The 18819-nt window shown below is 41.7% G+C and overlaps 2 protein-coding genes across 2 annotated transcripts; both read left to right on the plus strand.

Annotated features, from left to right (window-relative positions):
* The first annotated feature begins 210 nt into the window (after positions 1 to 210).
* On the plus strand, positions 211 to 8467 carry LOC139213199 (5-hydroxytryptamine receptor 3B-like). Its single transcript, XM_070843843.1, has 9 exons — positions 211 to 244; positions 1419 to 1582; positions 1877 to 1921; positions 2214 to 2323; positions 3276 to 3445; positions 4778 to 4935; positions 6242 to 6452; positions 7821 to 8030; positions 8202 to 8467. Exons 1-9 carry the CDS (start codon positions 211 to 213, stop codon positions 8465 to 8467), a joined length of 1368 nt encoding a protein of 455 aa, XP_070699944.1.
* Positions 8468 to 11274: 2807 nt separating this feature from the next.
* LOC139213180 (5-hydroxytryptamine receptor 3A-like) lies at positions 11275 to 18574 on the plus strand. The gene is made up of 9 exons (XM_070843817.1): positions 11275 to 11344; positions 12420 to 12583; positions 13239 to 13283; positions 13528 to 13637; positions 13736 to 13905; positions 14585 to 14745; positions 17434 to 17644; positions 17877 to 18113; positions 18264 to 18574. Exons 1-9 carry the CDS (start codon positions 11275 to 11277, stop codon positions 18572 to 18574), a joined length of 1479 nt encoding a protein of 492 aa, XP_070699918.1.
* Positions 18575 to 18819: the final 245 nt, after the last annotated feature.

Below are 18819 nucleotides of genomic sequence, written 5' to 3' on the forward strand. Positions count from 1 at the left end.
TGTATGTATCACCTTACCCAGGCTCAGGAAAATCAATATCAGGGCCACCAAAATGTCTGCACTGCCCCGTTCTTCGCTCTTCCTCTACGCTGAGGACCGCTGCTCTTGCACTCATGTGATATTGTGTGTGGATATTTTGGAGTTAAGAGTTTTGAGGTGACACCTGGATAACACCTGTAATCTGGGAAGGCCGATTTTCTTTTAAGAGTGATGTCTCTTATTTGGCTGACGCTGTTGTTCTCAGGTAAGATGCTCTTTTTGGCTAAAGAAAGTGAGCAGACATTTGTTTTGTTCCACAGATTTCAGGTATCTCAAACATCTCTGTTTGCTCTTTGGAGTGTGGTAGTTCTGACTCATTGCTTATTTTACTCACATTAGGTCCATTATAACTCAGTTGTGTCGTGTTATTGTCTCTTTTTCACACTGTACTGTTGAATTTCATGCGACAGCTGCAGATGTAATGATTAAGGCATTGGTACACAGACAGTAGACTTATTGTGCCATCCTGCTCACTGATTATCATAAAGCTCCACCATCATGTGAACAAATACATTCATATTAGTGCATAAAAAGCTTTGGGATTATAGAGCTATAAAAAGCAGACATACATCATGTGTTTTGTCTCGCTTAAACCTGGCAGTTAAAAGTATCAAATTCATTTTCTGAATATTGAGCAAGTGATAAATACGTCATACATCCCTCCACTATTCAGCAGGGCTGGACCAACCGGGTCGGTGGGCAAAAATGGGGGGCCCCTGCTGCCCCCCCACAGCCTGTAACCCCCTCACCCACTATTTCTGTTTTGTGTTGCCTTTAAGTACCCATCCCCAAAGTTTGAGAAAACAAACAGTACTCTATTTCTGTGTGTCAATTAAAGTGGTTAATTGACGAAAACGTGTTTTGGACTGCAGGCGATTTTCTGTTGCAATGCCGTGAGCCACTGGGAAAAATTGGAAACTGAAGTCTGAGCAGTGGTTCGGTATCCAGTTCTTATAATAAATATATAATACGTCCGTGTGTAGCAAGTGAGACGCAGTTAGAAACATGCTTTTTAAATCGCCCAGTAGTGGTTTGTCTGTCAGAGAGGAGCTAACTCAGTAGCCTCTGTTAGCACTGGGAGTAAACGGTTAATGTAGCCGAACAAACAAAGAAAAGATCAATGACCGCAGATGATGAAACTACGGGAAACGCTGGTTGGATCTCTGGGAAATGAGGTCTGAGACACACCTGCAATTACCACTTAACGCCAGAGGTGCCACCAAAGACGACAAAACAGGGATCTTTGAGTATTGTACAAACAGTAACACCAAACAAATTTGCATCTAATAAAATTACCACTAACTAATTGCCACACAGTGAACCTGAAGCCTTCTCAGGCCACCAAGGACCCGGTTGGTAATTCAGCTCTGTGTTTTTAGCTCACCTGTGTGAATGTGTGCCAGAGAAGCCGAAGAGATCAGCTCTGAACCAGCTGACCAGGACCCTCCTCAGGAAATACGACTGTGGGGTTCGACCTGTTCACAACTGGACCAGTCTCACCACGGTCTATATAGACCTCATACTACAGTCTGTCCTAGATGTGGTACGTACACTTCAAAAAGCTCTCTGACATTATCACAATAATAAATAATGAAGTCTCATCATGAATTTCTTGGCCATACACAATGCCAGACATGGTATTTTGTGCATTTTGATATCTTATTTATGGTTTTGCTAGTACGTTCTGTTGAAAGTTGTCCTGGAGCACCGTGAGCTCATTAAGTTCCCAACCACTTTAATTGTAATGGCAATAAAGTCAAAATCAATTCAGCTCAACAGCTCCACTTAGTAACCTTAACTATAAAACAGTGTTATTGAGACATTCTCCTTTCTGCAGGATGGAAAGACCCAGAGCATAACCACAAGTATTTGGTACAGACAGGTAGGCGGCCTCTCACTGTCTAATTATAAAGCTTAAGGGAAATCCAGATAATCCATATCTTTGTACTTAAAACAGCACCAATTATCTCTGTCTACATCCTCAGTGACTGAGTTCTCATATATGCAATATCATTGGCATTAACAATATGCTGCAAGTCTTTTTAAATTTAATAATAACTCACTTCATAGTGTTTATCTGAGTAGTACTGTATCAACAATACAGGCAGATAAACGTTTCCATTTAAATACAGATATCATATTATTCTGTCACAAACATCCTCTGCTGTTCTCAGTTCTGGACAGATGAGTTCCTGGTTTGGGACCCAGAGGAGTTTGATGGTATCAATGAGATCTCCCTGTCGTCTGATGCCATCTGGATACCTGATGTGATCGTTACTGAATTGTAAGAAACAACATTCCTTCACTACATGTTAGTCTAGAGCTCAGTCTACAGTTTCCTTCAGTATTACCAGGGTCTAAAGCAGGAGCCAAGATTTTAGTATGTGTTTTTCCAACCTTTCAAATATGAAACTGGCCCAAAGCTCCAGGAGCAGTAAGTATTGAAACCTTACATTACAGCAGCATGAGTAAAATTTAAAAAGCTCCTAATCTGCTGCCCTCTAAATTAAAATAATAATAAAAAAAACACAGTAGGGCTCAATTAAGAGTATGTCAAGAGTTAAACAGCAGGACACTTCGCCTCTCAGCAAAGTCAGGTGATTACAAAATCTACCTTCCACAAGGAATTATATGTTTAAATGTTAAAATTAAAAATTTATAAAATTCCACAGAGATCTTTGATTCATTATCTAAACCGCTGATCCTCAGAGAGTTGTGGGTAAAATTCTACAGAGATAACACTACTAATTACCAAAGGGCTCCTTAGATAAGGCCAATCATACATCACCCTCAGATATTAGAAAACATTGGAGCAAATTTTCAACTAGGCATCATTTTTAATAGCTCAGTGTGGTTCAAGCTTCTGCAAGGGCTGCAGAACAAACAACACACAAATGATTTATAGAAAATGGTCCAGAACATTTCTTCAAATATTGGAATTGGTCATAAAAGACTTTTTCTTATCATTCTTCTTATTCATCCTCGTCTTTGCTTCCATCCAACATATTTGTGAGTGCAACTGTCTCATGGTGGTAATTGCAGTCTAATTAAGTCTAAAGTAAATTTGAATTGTACAGAGACCACCCAGGAGAAGCATGGGAGCATTCATGGCACCTGGTCCACCAAATGGCCAGTACAGTTATATAAGAGGGTCATCTTAAAGTGGACTGGTCTCATATTCTGCCCTGTTGTCCACGTCTCACCTTTCCTCCCCCCTCCTTCACGTGTGTTTCCAGTGTGGACGCTGGGAAATCCCCTCCGATCCCTTATGTGTACGTCAACTCCTCTGGCTCAGTGAAGAACTACCGGCCCATGCAGGTGGCGATAGCGTGCAACCTGGAGATGTACGCCTTTCCATTTGACAAGCAGAACTGCAGCCTCACCTTCCGCAGCTGGCTTCACTCAGGTGGGTTTCCTGCCTGTGACGGGGTACTGGAAACCTGTAGGTGGGGGTCAGCAAGCTAAGTAAATTCTGGTTTAAAGGTCCCATATGAGGCAAAATGCACTTTTTAAATATCTTTTCAACATAAATATGTCCCTAGTGTGTCTACAGACCACCACACTCTGAGAAAAGACCATCCTCTCTCTTTCTCCTGCTCCATCTTTCAGTAAATGTGTGAAAGCACCATGTTTACATTTGGCTCCCTTTATGATGTCATAACGGGATCTGTTGATCATGTGACCTCCTCCAGCCCGTCCTGAATCCTCCTCGCTGTCTGCCATTGTTTTTTCTTCAATGACACCAGCTCCCAGTAAGACGAAGACGTGGAAGGAGAAAGAGAAGCACGCAGACTGTTCTGTTCCTCTAAACAGCTGCAGCAGCCATGTCTGCAATGAGGAAAATAATGTGTTAAACCATGTAAATCTGTTCTAGTCGGACCTCAAATGTAACACTCCAGCTGTCACGCCTGTGGTACTGAGGAATATGATTTAGATTAGCAGTCTAACAACACCAGATGACAACTTGTCACAGCATCGACTGGGAAGGGGTCACAAGTCATCGACCAGGAGTGAGTGGATGGCTGGAGAAAAAAAAAAAAAAAAATCAAGGAGCCCATTCACAGCATCATTATCAATTAATCTACCAATTACTTTCCCAGATAATTGAATAATCGTTTCGTCTATAAAATGTCACAAAAAGTTAAATGGAAAACTCACTTTTCTAATGCTCAAGGTGACTTCTTCAAATTACTGTTTGTTTTTCTCCAACCAAGAGTCCAAAACCCAAAGACATTCAATTTACTGTCAAATAAGGCGAAGGGAAACTATGGAGGCCCATTTCTGTCAATGTGGAGAAAAAAAAGATGATGTAAGTCATAAAAAAACACCTCAAAATAATGACTCGGTATGTCCAAAAACTGAGAAACTCTACATAATGACTTACTTATCTCGAAATAATGACTTAGTATCTATGCTAAGTTATCATTGTGAGATATCAAATCATTATTTCTAGATTATTTCTCATTATAATGACTTACAGTTACTTTTTTTCCCATCACAAAAAAAAAAACTAGTAAGTGAACTTTGAGTTGAGATTATTTTGTCACACATGCTTCATCAGTCGTTGCTGTGGTTGCTGTGTGACGGATACACCAGCAGGAGGAAAGAAAATAGAGCTGCAATACATGAAAACATCTCTGAGAATGGTCTTACTGTGATGAACATAACTGATCGCTTTCCTTTATTGTTTTTTCCACCCACCGTCTCTTCTTACCCTTCATTATCTCTCCGTCTGCAGTGAAGGAAATAGACCTGGCTCTGTGGAGGAGCGCAGAGGCCATTTCTAATGATAAAAGGGAGTTCATGAACGATGGAGAATGGGAACTGTTGTCCATTCCCTCCCGCTACTGGCTGATCCACCAAGACAACACTGACTACGCTCACATCCAGTTCAACGTATGTGTCTTGTTGTCTCAATCACAGAGGGAATGATTTAAATAGGAAAGTTAAAGTTAAGCAGGAGAATAAAAAAGGTTCAGCTGTAAGAGAAAGTCACACTGTTCTAATATTAGTGGTGTCTAATGGTGTAACAGCTCTGTAACAAGTGAGCCAGTAACTGCACTGTGATGCTGGTGATTGCTTATCGATGGCGAGCTTTAAACTGTGGCCCTCTGTGGGTTAGTCCCCCCCCCACATACACACACACACACACACACACGCTGTGCCGTGGAATTGCAAAGTGTAAAGCAATTGGCCGCGACCTTCATGGATCGGGTTAGTGAGCTAATGCCGAATGATGAGGCCAAGCCTGTTTCTGGCAAGTAAAGAGACAGATAGAGAGGGAGGCTGATAGACAGGGGAGGGTGAGCAACCATAATGAGACTGTCTCAGTGGCTGCCTGATCAATGGACTTCTTGTTAGTGGTGAGGAAAATGGCCCCCTAGCCCATTGCAGGTGGAGAACAGGGAGGGCTGCTATTTATTCAGCTCAAAGAGCGAAGGCTTTTTGGTAATGGAGCATTTCATGGCTGACTGAGATATTGTTACACCGTGGCAGCTGCTAGAGGTAGCTATGTCATATGAAAAAGGTTCCTGATGGAAAATGCTTTTGTTCATTTCCAGTGCTGAGAAAATATTGATTTTAACAAAACTGGAGAAAGATGTATGAGGCAAAGGTGACTAACTGACAGCGGCAGCTCGACAGCCTGAGGAGGTCACATGGAGTTGGAAAGATATGAGAGAAGCTATTCAAAGAATGTGCTCGGATGATATACGTTAAAAAAAACAAAAACAAACTGTGGTGGATTTTTAAAAATGTATGAATTATGAGCACCATAAACTAAATTCCACTTGACATCGGCCTCTTTCACACCAGATATTTTTCCTTGTCTGGAGGAGCACAGCTGTTATTAACCTTAATAATGGCCCTGCTCTATTCATTCTATTCAACACTGTGACAATGAGCCAGCGTGCACAATACCAGGACCCTGACAGTGGAGCAGCTAAATGGAATTAAACCATCATTAATTTCATCATTTATGACTGTGCCTCTCCTATTGCCAAAATGTCTCGTGACACTGACCTGTTGTATTCTCACAAATCTCAGTCAGCTGTATGTGACCCAGACAAATAAAAGAAAAACTGTCTGCACGGCCAGACGCCACTTCACGGAACATGTTTCAGTGACGTGTGGTTGAATGAATTTCGTTCTTTCTGAGAAGCCTCCATCAGATCTCAGCTCTCTGTCCTTATCTACCATTAAGGTGTTGATCCGCCGGCGCCCCCTGCTGTACGTGGTGGGTCTCCTCATCCCCAGCCTCTTCCTCATGCTGGTGGACGTGATCAGCTTCTACCTGCCTCTTAACAGCGGTACACGCATTGCCTTCAAGATCAGCATACTGCTGGGCTACACGGTCTTCAGAGTCAACCTGACAGACGAAATGCCCTCCACTGCAGTCAGAACGCCTCTCATAGGTGGGACTTTTGTTTCCCAGCATATTTCTTGTTTGGTCCTCATGTTTATTATGGTTTTCTATCACCCTGACTTTGTGTTAAACATGTATACATTTAGTCCTGTTGATTATTCTGTTATTCAAAGTCCACTGGCCATTGCAATAAAATGTAAACTGTCAAAAAAAGCATGCTGATGTTTACCAAACTATCCTGCAATATGCATATAATAGAGGATGAAAGATAAAAAGGAATGGGGCCAACTCTAAGAGGCAGGTTTACTGAGTGCTTCTTAAGATGTGGGACACGGACTGAGGTAAAGAGACCCGCTCCAGGTTTCCCAACAGAGCTGAAACACTGTTTTATTGATTTCTTGAAGGAAATGCAGTAAATAAGTTAAAACCTTGGCTTGTCAATCAGAGACGTCAGAAGGACTATCCATCCAGTGTGTATATACCGCTTATCCTCTCAGGGTCGCGGGGGGGCTGGAGCCAGTCCCAGCTGACAGTGGGCGAGAGGCGGAGTACACCCTGGACTGGCCTTACACCTCCGGGCATTTTACAGTCACCTATGAACCTGCATGTCTTTGGTCTGTGGGAGGAAGCTGGAGTACCTGAGGAGAACTCATGCAAGCACAGGGAGAACATGCAAACTCCACACAGAAAGGTTCAAGGTTCAAACCGCAAACCTGCTGGCAAACGGACTGGAACCTGTAACCTTCTTGCTGCGAGGCAATAGTGCAAACGACCGCACCACCGTGCTGCCCTGCCAGAGGAACCTATTTCTTAATTTGGGCTGATAACTGAGTTTTACATAAAAACATGGCCAAAAATATAAAATTAAATACAATTAAATTCAAGTAATATAATCAACTAAGAACAAACAAATCAGTGGTCACATTCACATGGATACCAACGCTCCAATAATGACAGGACTACATTTAATGTGTAACTATGACAAACACCAAACTCTACACTGTTTAGGTGATATAGTCTGGTTCAAACTAGGCATGAACATATAAGTCAGTTTTTATTTTCTGCAGCATTTGTTGTTATTGGGGGGTGGTATTTGAAAATCAATAAAACTGTTACAGGTCTTTCTCTAAAGCCTCTTTCACACATGCACTGCACTCCTCAGCTTATGACCTCCCGGAGGAGCTGTGGGCAAATGTGTGAATGCAAATGTCCGAATCAGCTGGACCGGATGTTAACCAAACGTCCGACTGAGCGCGTGTGTGAACAGAGCAGGTCGTTGTCCGGAGAATTCACAGCGAGTGAGGGGGCGTGTTGGTGATGCTGATGATGCTGAATGGAGTATAGCTGCTTCATACTCTTTCCTGCCTGCCTGTATATTACTTTACACTCTTCTCATCACTTCCCTATCTCCCTCCAGGTGTTTTCTTCGTGGTGTGCATGGCCCTGCTGATGCTCAGCCTGATCAAGTCTATACTGGTGGTGAAGCTGCTCCACCACAGTGAGAAGGAGGTCAGGCAAATGTCGGTCTCGGCCTGCCTGCTGGACAAGTATGGCTCAGCCGGTCACGGCTTCACTGACAGCGTTTTAACCTCCATCAAAACACTCGACCACATCAACCCGTCTGTAGGTAAGATACAAGCTACAAGCGTGAGGTTTTCAAACAGTCCTGCTGACAGGAGGCGAAACCCAGAATGAATTATGAAACTGTGTAGCCGCAGCTATCAGTCTTTCATTTCATCTTAAGGCCGTGATGATCGTAAAACTCATCTTTAAGCCTCATTCCTTGATCTCCTCATAGATTATGAGCTCGAGCCCTCACTGGAGGAGGATCTGCTGTCCCTGAATGAGATCCAGGATGCTCCCTCTGGGCTGGAGTGGCTTCTCCGGGAGCTGGTTTCCCTCCGTGTGGCCTTATCCCAGGAGGACAGTGAGTCTTCGGCTCAGGCTGACTGGCTGGCCCTCTGCTCTAAGCTCGACCGCTTCCTGTTCCGCTTTTACCTGCTGGTTCTGGCCTTGTATGCAAGCACCCTGCTGCTGCTCTGGGCCAGCTGGAGCTTTGCCTGAACACGCAATCAGAGACATGATTCTTTAAAATTGTACCTGTAAGCACTTCTTCCTTATGGGGTTTATCATATTCACAGTGATTCGGGGTGCAGTGGTTCAGTCTTTGTTGGAGAAGAATAAATATGTTACAGAGCAAAGCAAAGAATGCAGGAAGCAAATAACAGAGAGAACAATGTGTATTTAAACATACTTCAAGGAATCAATTCAAAAAAGCTGAAAATGAAACAGAATGGATGCACTTTATATGTATATGTTTGCCAATGTTGTTAATTCTTTAAATGCATTATCACATCTTATCTATTATTTTCTAGTTTGTACAGTTTGTATGTCTGGAAACACACAACACACTTGTGTCAAGTCAGAGAGGGCAGGAAACACGAGCAGTCAGGACATCAGGCTGTAAACAGGCTGAGTTTATCCAGCACAGTCATGCTCACATCAGCTGAGCAGCATCGGCCATCCAATCACATCTATTCAACTGTTTTACTCTTTGTAAACTGTCTCCACCAGCCGGCTTCCTCCTCTTATCACTGAAGCTTCAGGATTATCCTGCTAAGCTCACGTTCATGTGTCTTTCTGTACCTGATGCTGTGCCCTAAGTTTGCAGTAAATGGTAAATCATTTGACTGATCTCTGACTGACATAACTTTATTTTTATTTTTTTAAGTGTACTGTAATCCCTCACTGCAAAGTGTGATGAATGTTTTCGATGAACAACTTGAATAATAATTCTACTGTTTCTCTTGTTTTGGCTTATCTGTTAGTTTGCATCCATCTGGTCATAAAAACAGATGTCAGCTACTAAATTGGGGAGTAAAATTTGATTAGAACTGATAGAAAGATTCCCAAAGCTACATGAATATAATCAATGTTCTCTGAAACTGCAATTATCCTTTAAATATTCTCTCTGCATTACCTCCTCATATTGCACTGCCGCTGTGTAGCAGCGCCATACTTTTATAGACACATATCGTATTAGGCCTGTAATGTTTTCCCGACAGTGTAGATTTACTCAAAGATACTGGATAATAAACCAGCCCTCTGGAGAAAACCCACAGTGCCGGTGTGATGTTATGATATTGTATTCATACTTTAATCTCCATCCCACTGCCACAAAACAGATCAATAAAACCCATTCAGAGCTCAGCCGCTGTGTGTCTATTCCCTGTTGGTTTCCTGATAGTCATGATAAGAATATCAAAAGTGCGTCATGAAAAACTAGTCGGTGGAAAGATCCATATTAATGCAATTTTCACAGTATCTGCTAACCTCTTCTTCCAGTGGATCTGGTTACATGATGTTATGCAACAGAGCTGAAGATAAATGTTCAGTCAGTGCTTTGTTACCGTCTGTGTGAGGTAACTAGTGGCTGGATGTGGTTGATGTGAATGTCATCACAGGATGATTGTATCTGTTCTTTGAAATTAAAATAAAGCTGCTTTGTGAAGATGATACATGACAGAAGTGAAAATAAAAGCCTCATAGAGTCCCACCAGCTGTGAACCTGCCTTGTCTTGTTTCTTAAGTAGACACACTCATGAGAAATCAGTCCATTACCAAATAACAAAGGTTTATTGAAAGCTATGAGCCCTCAGAGGCTCGGCAGCGTTCGTGTTCATTATTTTGGTGTCATGGGAAGCAGATTACGACTGAAACAGCAGCCCACCTACTAGATCTGAAGGAAATCTCAACTAAATGAAACAAAAATATCTTGTTATGTCTTGTGACTCTTCACAGCTTTAATGTATTGGTGTCAAACTGCTTTTGAGAGAGTTTGATTCTCAGGAATCTGTCATCTGAGTTTTACAGCCATTTGGGACATGATGGGACAGTGAACAGGTGAGGACTGGTGTGCTTCTGTACATTAATGCTTTTCAGTGGACCCCCTGGATAAACAAGCCCAAATTCACTTAATACTGTACTCTCATACTCTCCTCCGATTGGTGTATTTCAGCCAATCAGGTGTCATATCTAGCCCTCTTATTTTACCAGATGACTTTAACAGAGATTACAAACTGCTGCCGTTACCCAAATGAAAATACAAACTCATGCTTCCTTTTCCATCTGATATAAGTCATGAGACAAACTTTTCAGTTTACCTGGTTCTCTATCTATAAATGTGTTTTGTCTTTGTTGAAAACCTTCACTGGCCTTCCAAAATCTTGTGACAAACCTTCCCAGAAGAGGAGTGGAGCCTGTTATAGCAGCATATTAACACCCATAGCTCTGGAAACACACATTAAACTGTCACATATGGGTGAATGTAGGTGTCTACATACGCTTGGCCACATTGTGTATTTACCAGTGGAGTTTTTATCTTAATTCATGATACAATTATGTATTTGTTAACATGTAAAAGCTTTGAATTAATCTTTTGTAGGTTTTATGTGTTAAAATGCTGAAACTTCGCTGTCACCAAGTGAGTTGACACTCTTTCCTAAGAGTCTCCTAATTGATCTAAATCAACATAACACACTGGCACGGTGTTGGCGTATTACTTAATTGGATGATTACTCAGACGTGACATACGATGCGGTCACCAGCTTTGACTTCTGCAGTCTTTTCAGCTCCATTTATCTCAGCGATCTGCTGCTTTATTGGACAAGGAGGAGTGGCGTCAGAGCAGATAGATACTCCCTTATGAGCTGAGTGACACTAACAAGGTTTTGATAGAGGATGAGACTGGAGAGATGGATATAGTGGATGGATATGGAGGATATGGGTGTCAGGCACCCAGAGGCCTTTCAGCAGAGCGGCCGGCAGACTTCCACAGCAGGAGAGGAAAACACAGGTGAACTGGTGGCACCATGAGACTCCCGTCAGCCTGGAATGCACTGATTCTCATTCTTATTCAAGGAGCATCAAGAGCCTGCACAGGTACAACAGCTCATGTTTTACACTCAATTATGTGCTTTCAAATATTTGACTGTTAACCTACCAAAGCCTGAGATATGAAATAGTCTCTTCACTTCCGTTTGGCTTAATTGTCTTAGAGCCTGACGGCAATGTTTGACATGAACACTGAATTACTATTTGCATTTTTCAACTCTTTCAATTTATGAGCCACTAGACACTTTATCTAAATATTAGATATGGCATTATAATAATTGAACTAATAACCTTTTTATTATCTCCAAGATTGAAGCACATGGCAGATCGTGATTTTGCAGTTGCTGCTGCCTTTTTTATTTTTTATTCTTAAGTTTTCAACCCAATATGAAATCCTTTATTCTGTTTTTTTCTCTGTTGTTTTTATAATTGTTTTGTCCTTTTGTCTTTAAAATAGTTTAACTTCTTGCATTTCCACTAAATGTATAATAATACTCTATGTATACTTTTCTATGTATGTTTCATCATGGTGATAAATTATTAGTTTTACACATCTTGTTTGGTCAAACCATTAAAAATACAGTATTCAGCTTCAAAATACAGATATTGAATTTTTTATTCTTTTGTTGAATTTGATAGACTAAAATCCAAAACAAATAATAACTGTAAAATAAATTAAGTGGACCCTTAAAACAACATTGCACACAATCAATATGGGAGCAATCTTGCTTTAAGTTTGTGACGACAAATATAAACTGCATTTTATTGCATGAAAATTTCTGAATGTTATTCTACATATAGTAGCATATCATTTATCATTGAGCATACCATTTAATGAAGTAGCATTGGCTAAAACTGAACTGTTTATAAATATTTTTCAAAATAAGAAAATAAATATAATTTCAATTTAACAGATGTGGTTTTTCTGCTAATTTTCAAGAGTGCAAAGGGCTTTTATTTTGTAGTAGCTTTAACCACAATTTACATTTCACAAGAATTTAATGTGCAATTTCATGTTGACCTACTGATAAATATATTTGAATGTATTTAAAAGCTTTTTATTATTTTTAAATGTACCCATCCTGCTGACATTATGGCAGATAAACATTTTGTCCATTTGCAGTGAAGAAATTGGGCGGCAGCACAGGAAGATTTGCCAACGCCACATTAGTGCGGCTGTCTGACTTTTTGAGCGCCGGGTACAAGAAGGGTGTGAGACCAGTGAAAGACTGGAGGACGTCGACTACAGTGGCCATAGACCTCATGGTTTACTCCATCCTCAATGTGGTGAGCTCTAATATCCAGAACATCCAGATTATCACATTAAAATCATCTACTGTGTGTCATGTAATGTTAGAATTTTATAACTTAAAATTAACCATATATTAATGCGGCAGCATGGAAATATTAACCTGCCAATTTCCTAAATACTGTCCTTGTATGCTGGAGTACTAACTGGCCCCAGGTCTGCCGTGTGGTAACTCCATGAAACACATTCATTTAGAAATCTGCATACACACAAACCACGTGACAGGGACCCTAAGCAACCTTTAATCCCTTTAAGTCCCTTATCATGTCAGCTGATGTTGTGCTTCGATGGTGCACATTCCAAATCACATTTTCAATTCCGTTAGCACGAAGCAGTCAGCCTGGAGTTCAGACGGATGATTTCTCAAAATCAGATTGGCTGGAGTAAACACAACAGGCCTTTTAGACTCTATTGCCAAATAACTGTAAATGACCCCTGATGTGCCAGGTGAGGCGTAAAGGCCTCATGTTTTAAACATATTTATAATTATTTGAATCTTTACCCAGAATAACCCCCCATGAACATGGGATTATAAATGTAAATGTAAATAATTTAAATCACTTCAATATATTATGAACATAATTCACTACTAGACAAATATTTTCTCTCATGTCTGCTCGTCTTCCACTTCAGGACGAGAAGAACCAGGTGTTGACAACATATGTGTGGTACAGACAGGTAAGACAAAGATGTCAGAACATGTCCTGTGAGCTGCATCGTGGTCGCCACATCTGGAACACAGATGTTTTGGTTTACTGCATAATGACGCGATTATATATTTCATCCATTAAAACCAAAATGTCAAGCTTATCACAGCAGTGATTAGTAATTAGATTCACTACAGTTTTAACTGTGTAACAGTTTCCTCTGTGTCCCTTTGTCTTTACATTTATCTATTTGTTTCCGTTCTTCAATGTTTCAGGCGTGGACGGATGAATTCCTTGTCTGGAACCCAGAAGACTTTGATGAAGTCAAACAAGTTTCCATCCCCACTGCTAATGTGTGGGTGCCTGACATCCTCATCAACGAGTTGTAAGACCTGCTGTTTATTTCTATCACTGTACCAGAGCTCCTGCCCGTCTTTGCTCCTGAAACAAACTGCTGCTGTCACTCTTGTCTGTTCCCTGCAGCGTAGATGTGGGGAAGTCTCCGGACATCCCTTACGTCTATGTGACACATGATGGACTGGTGCGCAACTACAAGCCCATCCAGGTGGTCACAGCCTGCACTCTCAACATCTACAACTTCCCATTTGACGTCCAGAAATGCAGCCTCACCTTCCAGAGCTGGCTGCACACCAGTAAGACGGCCCTCACTTTCTTCACACACATCTACAGTGTGATTGTACTTGCACAAGCTTTCATGCATTTATTAATGTGACACACACACACACACACACAATGCTATCATATCTGAAACTACAAAAATAAGAGCCCAGCAGAAAGAAACCAAAACGCTTTTTTTAAGCAGCCTGCAACACAAGTGCCAAGTCAACTCAACATTAATATTCCCCATTAAGGAACTGCTTGGAAAACGTAGATGAAAACTAAATTCTGTAAAATTTAAGATAATTTCTTATAATTATAGATATTAAAGTCTAAAATCGATAGTTTAGGCCTTTCCAACCATTAAGTGTTTTTCCATTCTATACCTCATTACTAAAAAGAGTATTTACAGGCACTTCAGGCACATTAACAACATCCCTCTGCAGCTCCAATTATCTGCCATTATGCTACTTTTAATGTAATTCTGGCAGAATGGTGAAAAAAATATTCAGTGGCATCTGAAAATCCCATCCAGCTCTCTCCTCAAGTGGTCTCAAGTGGACCAAAGTGGAAAACGCACTCTGTTCTGTGCATCCGTGAGCCGTCTCCTGCTGTGACGTGTGCGTGGAGAGCTGAGTGGTGGGTGGAGGGGGGGGACAGGACTTGTTGCCATGGCCGTTTCACGCTGCTCCCAACATTGTGTTCGATCTGCAGTTGATGACATTAACATCACCCTGATGCGAAGCCCCGAGGAGCTGAGGGAGGACAAGAGCGTCTTCATGAACCAGGGGGAGTGGGAGCTGCTCCACGTACTGTCCAAGTACAAGAGCTTCAGTGTGGACAATGACGACTATTACGCTGAGATGAAGTTCCATGTAAGTATCTGAAATGCTCCTGCTTTTCTCCCTCTCTCTCTTTCCTATTGATCACAATGCAAGAAACATCACAGACGAGTCCAGTCTTATAGTGGAAATACGCAAATATTCCCACCGACCTGTCAGTGATGACACTTAAAATGCTTAAAATGTGAAGAATTACTGAAAAATGAGCCGACTGAGTTACAGATATGACAATAAAGGAGAATTTAGACATAAATCTGTGTCTCGGACGACGTGGATGGAGTCTGCTTCTGGGTTCTTTACACAAGGTCGCTACCACAAAGGTTTATCTAACAAAAGCCAAGATTATTACAAGCTGCTACCAAAAAGAATAAACTATCTTTAAATCAAAAAAATTCGCTATCTGACCCCAGACAACGACGTAAAAGGAAAATAACTGTAACTCACGCTTTCCTTTCATCAACAAACCCTATTTTGCCTTTTCACCAAAACAATAAAATGCCAAAATAAGACAAATGAGATCCATACAAAGTAAAAACAGACTGATTCCTTTATAGAAGTAAAACATGCTAAATGTATTCCCTAAATAATATAAATACTATCACACCAAATATGGCTTCTCCACAAACATGTGAGTACATTTACTTAAGTACTCTATTTGAGTACAATTCTGAGGTACTTGTACTTCACTGTTTCCATTTTATGCTACTGTCTCCTTCAACTCCACTACATTTCAGAGGTGAATGTACTTTTCACTGTCTGACAGTTAATGAAAGCTGTAGTTAGTGGTTACTTTGCAGATTCAGGCGAATAACATCACATAAAAGTCAACTAATATTCTATGATGGATTGTTTTAGATTGAGCTTCATGTAGAGCAGCTGAAATAAGTCCCATATTTACTCGCTGCAACATTAGAGATTCTTCTGCCGACACATTAAGGCATCATTAATTATAGTAATCCATAGTATAGTAATCTGAAACGAGCTGGTCAGCACGAGATTAAACAAGATAATATAAAATAAGATGAGATGAGATGAGATAGGCCTGTATAGGCTGTATTGATCGCTGGAGAAGAAATTCAGATGGTGCAGCAGCACAAGGACAGAAAGAAGTACGGATGAACAGAGAAAATACTAAATCATTTTATATAAAGAAATAATAGAAAAAAATGAAAGTATAAAAAAGCAAGGTCAGCTGTACACAGACAATGTGACATGGTGCCATAGGACTTTTAGTTTTGGTGCTTGATGCACATTTGATGCTGATATCTGTTGTTTTTTAACTTTGAGTAACATTTTCAGAGGACTTTTACTTGTAACTTGGTACTTTTACACTTTGGATGTGCATTAGTTTTTCTTCAGTAAAGAGATCTTCCCAACAAACATTTACACACTTACACCAGTAGACCGCAGAGTCCACTTCAACTTACAGCTCTGCTTCAGTCCTGTTGGGAGGATGAGGAGGATGAGGAGGATGAGCCAAATTAATTGAAGTTCCGTCGAGAAAAGTGCGAACAGGCTCTGAGTCTGTTTCCCTCCATTTACTGAGAACATCCTCCGACCTGCTGGCCCCGCCCCTCGACCTGTTTCCCTTCCTCACCTGCAGCCAATCACAGCACGTGTCTCGAACTGATAGCGACCAATAGCAGAGAGCAAACTAAAGGTACATTCTGTGTTTATTTATCCATCCATTTATTATCTAGAGTAGTGATGGGAATTTCGGCTCTTTTTAGAGAGCCGGTTCTTTTGGCTCCTCAGATTATTTTGTTGCTTCAATAAATTTATTACCAAATTATGTGTAAAATGAATTACTAATGTAAAAAACACATTATATAGAATATTTATAGTTTATATTGCTTTATTAATTTTAAATTATTTAGTTTTACTGGGGTCATGGAGCTCTGGGCTGCAGGTCTTGGTGTCTGTGGTGTTGTCCTGGATGATGCTGTAGACACACTGGCTCCTTCATTAACAGCAGCTTCCCTTGCTTGTCTTTCCTCCTCTAACTGAACTGATGGTGAACAGTACGCACATGTCTGTGCAGGTTGTTTGTGGAGCCTGATATGAAATTTTAATTTTGCAAAGTGCAATGTGTCCAAATTTTACTACGCTCAGTGTGGACACATAGACACCACCACACATCTTGACCAATCACGTGCGGCTACAACAGAAAAAAGACGAGAAAAACAAACAGATCGGCTCCCAATCAGGATCCGGCTCCCGTCGTTCACTTCAAAGAGCCGGCTCTAAGAACCGACTCGTTCGCAACCGACACATCACTAATCTGAACTGAATTATTCACTATTTGAGTCCCCTAGTTTACATCTCTACATTACTTCCAGTTGTAATACATCTTTCTTTTTTTCTTCTTCTTTTGTTTTGTTTTGTTTGGAACGACGTCATTTTAATTCTTGTTTTTGACTCCAGGGCAACAAATCTTTTGTTTAAATATGACACTGTGAATATTTTGAGAAAACCCAGTGACTGACTGAGGGCTGTAAAACGCTGATTTAAATCTTTCTCTACTCACTCTATTAGTAATGCAAACAAACAACTGTGATGATTGATATGAGGCCAACTGAAAGTGAAACAGATGAAACCAACAAGACACAGCATGTTAATTAAACAGCCTTCCCCCTGTTTCCAGTCTCCGTGCTGAGCTAATCACGCCCTGCCTTTTTCCCAGCAGACACTCTGACTTGACTTAAATACTCCATTTCCCAGGTGGTGATTCGGCGGCGGCCATTGTTCTACGCTGTGAACCTGCTGATGCCCAGTATCTTCTTGATGGTGATGGACATCGTGGGCTTCTATCTGCCACCAGACAGCGGAGAGAGGGTTTCCTTCAAGATCACTTTGCTGCTGGGCTACTCTGTCTTCCTCATCATTGTGTCTGACACTCTGCCTGCTACTGCCATAGGAACCCCACTGATAGGTGACTTATTACTGCACTCAGAACAAGATGTGTTGGCATGTGATTTTAAAATATTTTGCTTAAAAACAATGTTAGTTTACCTCTAATTTGATGTAGAAAAATACAGGATAAAAGACAACATGTTGCATGCAGGGACAGTATTTTAGAAACCATGTTGTACAATCCTGCAAACTGCTTTTAAAGAGCATCCACAGCGGGATCGTCACCGTGTCTCATCTCACCTGTTCTGCAGGTGTGTACTTCGTGGTCTGCATGGCCCTCCTGGTGATCAGCCTAACAGAGACCGTGCTGATTGTGCGTCTGGTGCACAAGCAGGACCTGCAGCCCCCTGTGCCCCAGTGGGTGAAATACTTGGTGCTGGAAAGAGCGCCGGTCCTCTTCTGCATCCACAAGAAGCACCGCCTGTGCTCCACGCTGTCCTCCCAGGCCTCCGACATGGAGCACTACAAGGACAACAGCTATGGAACTGGTAAGGTGCAGATGGAGGCACATACAGGAGCCTACAGCAGTGATGATGGAAGATCATTCACTTTCCTTTAAACTTAAGACTGTACAATACAATGTAAAACTACATTTTTCCAAAGTAAAATGAAGCTGATCCTTGTCCCCCCCCGTGCAGCCCAGTGCCCCCTTCACCACACCTGTGAGATAGGCCGAAGGCTCAGCCAGCATGACAGAGAAGGAGGGCTGCTCGGGCTGGGCCTGCCCCCCTCCAGGGACCCCACCCCGCCCGTCATGAACAACATCTTGCAGGAGGTGACGGCGATACGCCACTTTCTGGAGAAGAGGGACAGGTGCAGGGAAGTCGCCAAGGAGTGGCTGCAGGTGGGCTACGTGCTGGACGTGCTGCTCTTCAGAGTTTACTTAGTGGCCGTGGTGGCCTACAGCATCACACTGGGCACGCTGTGGTCGGTGTGGCAGGTCGCCTGAGTCTCACCCCGCACTGCTGTGGACACGAGCTCAGCGGGTAGAGCATGGAATTACAAAAGGCCAGAGTTGTTGGCTCTATGCCCTGTGTAGCACAGCGGGTACAGGGAGGTAGGGGCATAGTGATGGGACAGGGAAAGGCTTCCTGTAGCTGGGACCTTTGTATGTACAAGTTATCCAAGTGGGCTGCCACTATATCCCTACAAACATTGTTATTATCATCATTATTTTAGGTTTGATCAGAGGGT

Source organism: Pempheris klunzingeri, chromosome 14 (genome assembly GCF_042242105.1).
Source record: "Pempheris klunzingeri isolate RE-2024b chromosome 14, fPemKlu1.hap1, whole genome shotgun sequence".
NCBI classification, from domain to species: Eukaryota; Metazoa; Chordata; class Actinopteri; order Acropomatiformes; family Pempheridae; genus Pempheris; species Pempheris klunzingeri.

Bases quoted from the DNA above. Each gene is read 5' to 3' on its own strand.
- LOC139213199 (XM_070843843.1), top strand. From the start codon at position 211: ATGTCTCTTATTTGGCTGACGCTGTTGTTCTCAG. The intron at 2,324-3,275 runs GTAAGAAACAAC...GTGTGTTTCCAG, and splicing joins GATGTGATCGTTACTGAATT to TGTGGACGCTGGGAAATCCC. The intron at 6,453-7,820 runs GTGGGACTTTTG...ATCTCCCTCCAG, and splicing joins AGTCAGAACGCCTCTCATAG to GTGTTTTCTTCGTGGTGTGC.
- LOC139213180 (XM_070843817.1), top strand. From the start codon at position 11,275: ATGAGACTCCCGTCAGCCTGGAATGCACTGATTCTCATTCTTATTCAA. The intron at 12,584-13,238 runs GTGAGCTCTAAT...CTTCCACTTCAG, and splicing joins TTTACTCCATCCTCAATGTG to GACGAGAAGAACCAGGTGTT. The intron at 17,645-17,876 runs GTGACTTATTAC...CCTGTTCTGCAG, and splicing joins CATAGGAACCCCACTGATAG to GTGTGTACTTCGTGGTCTGC.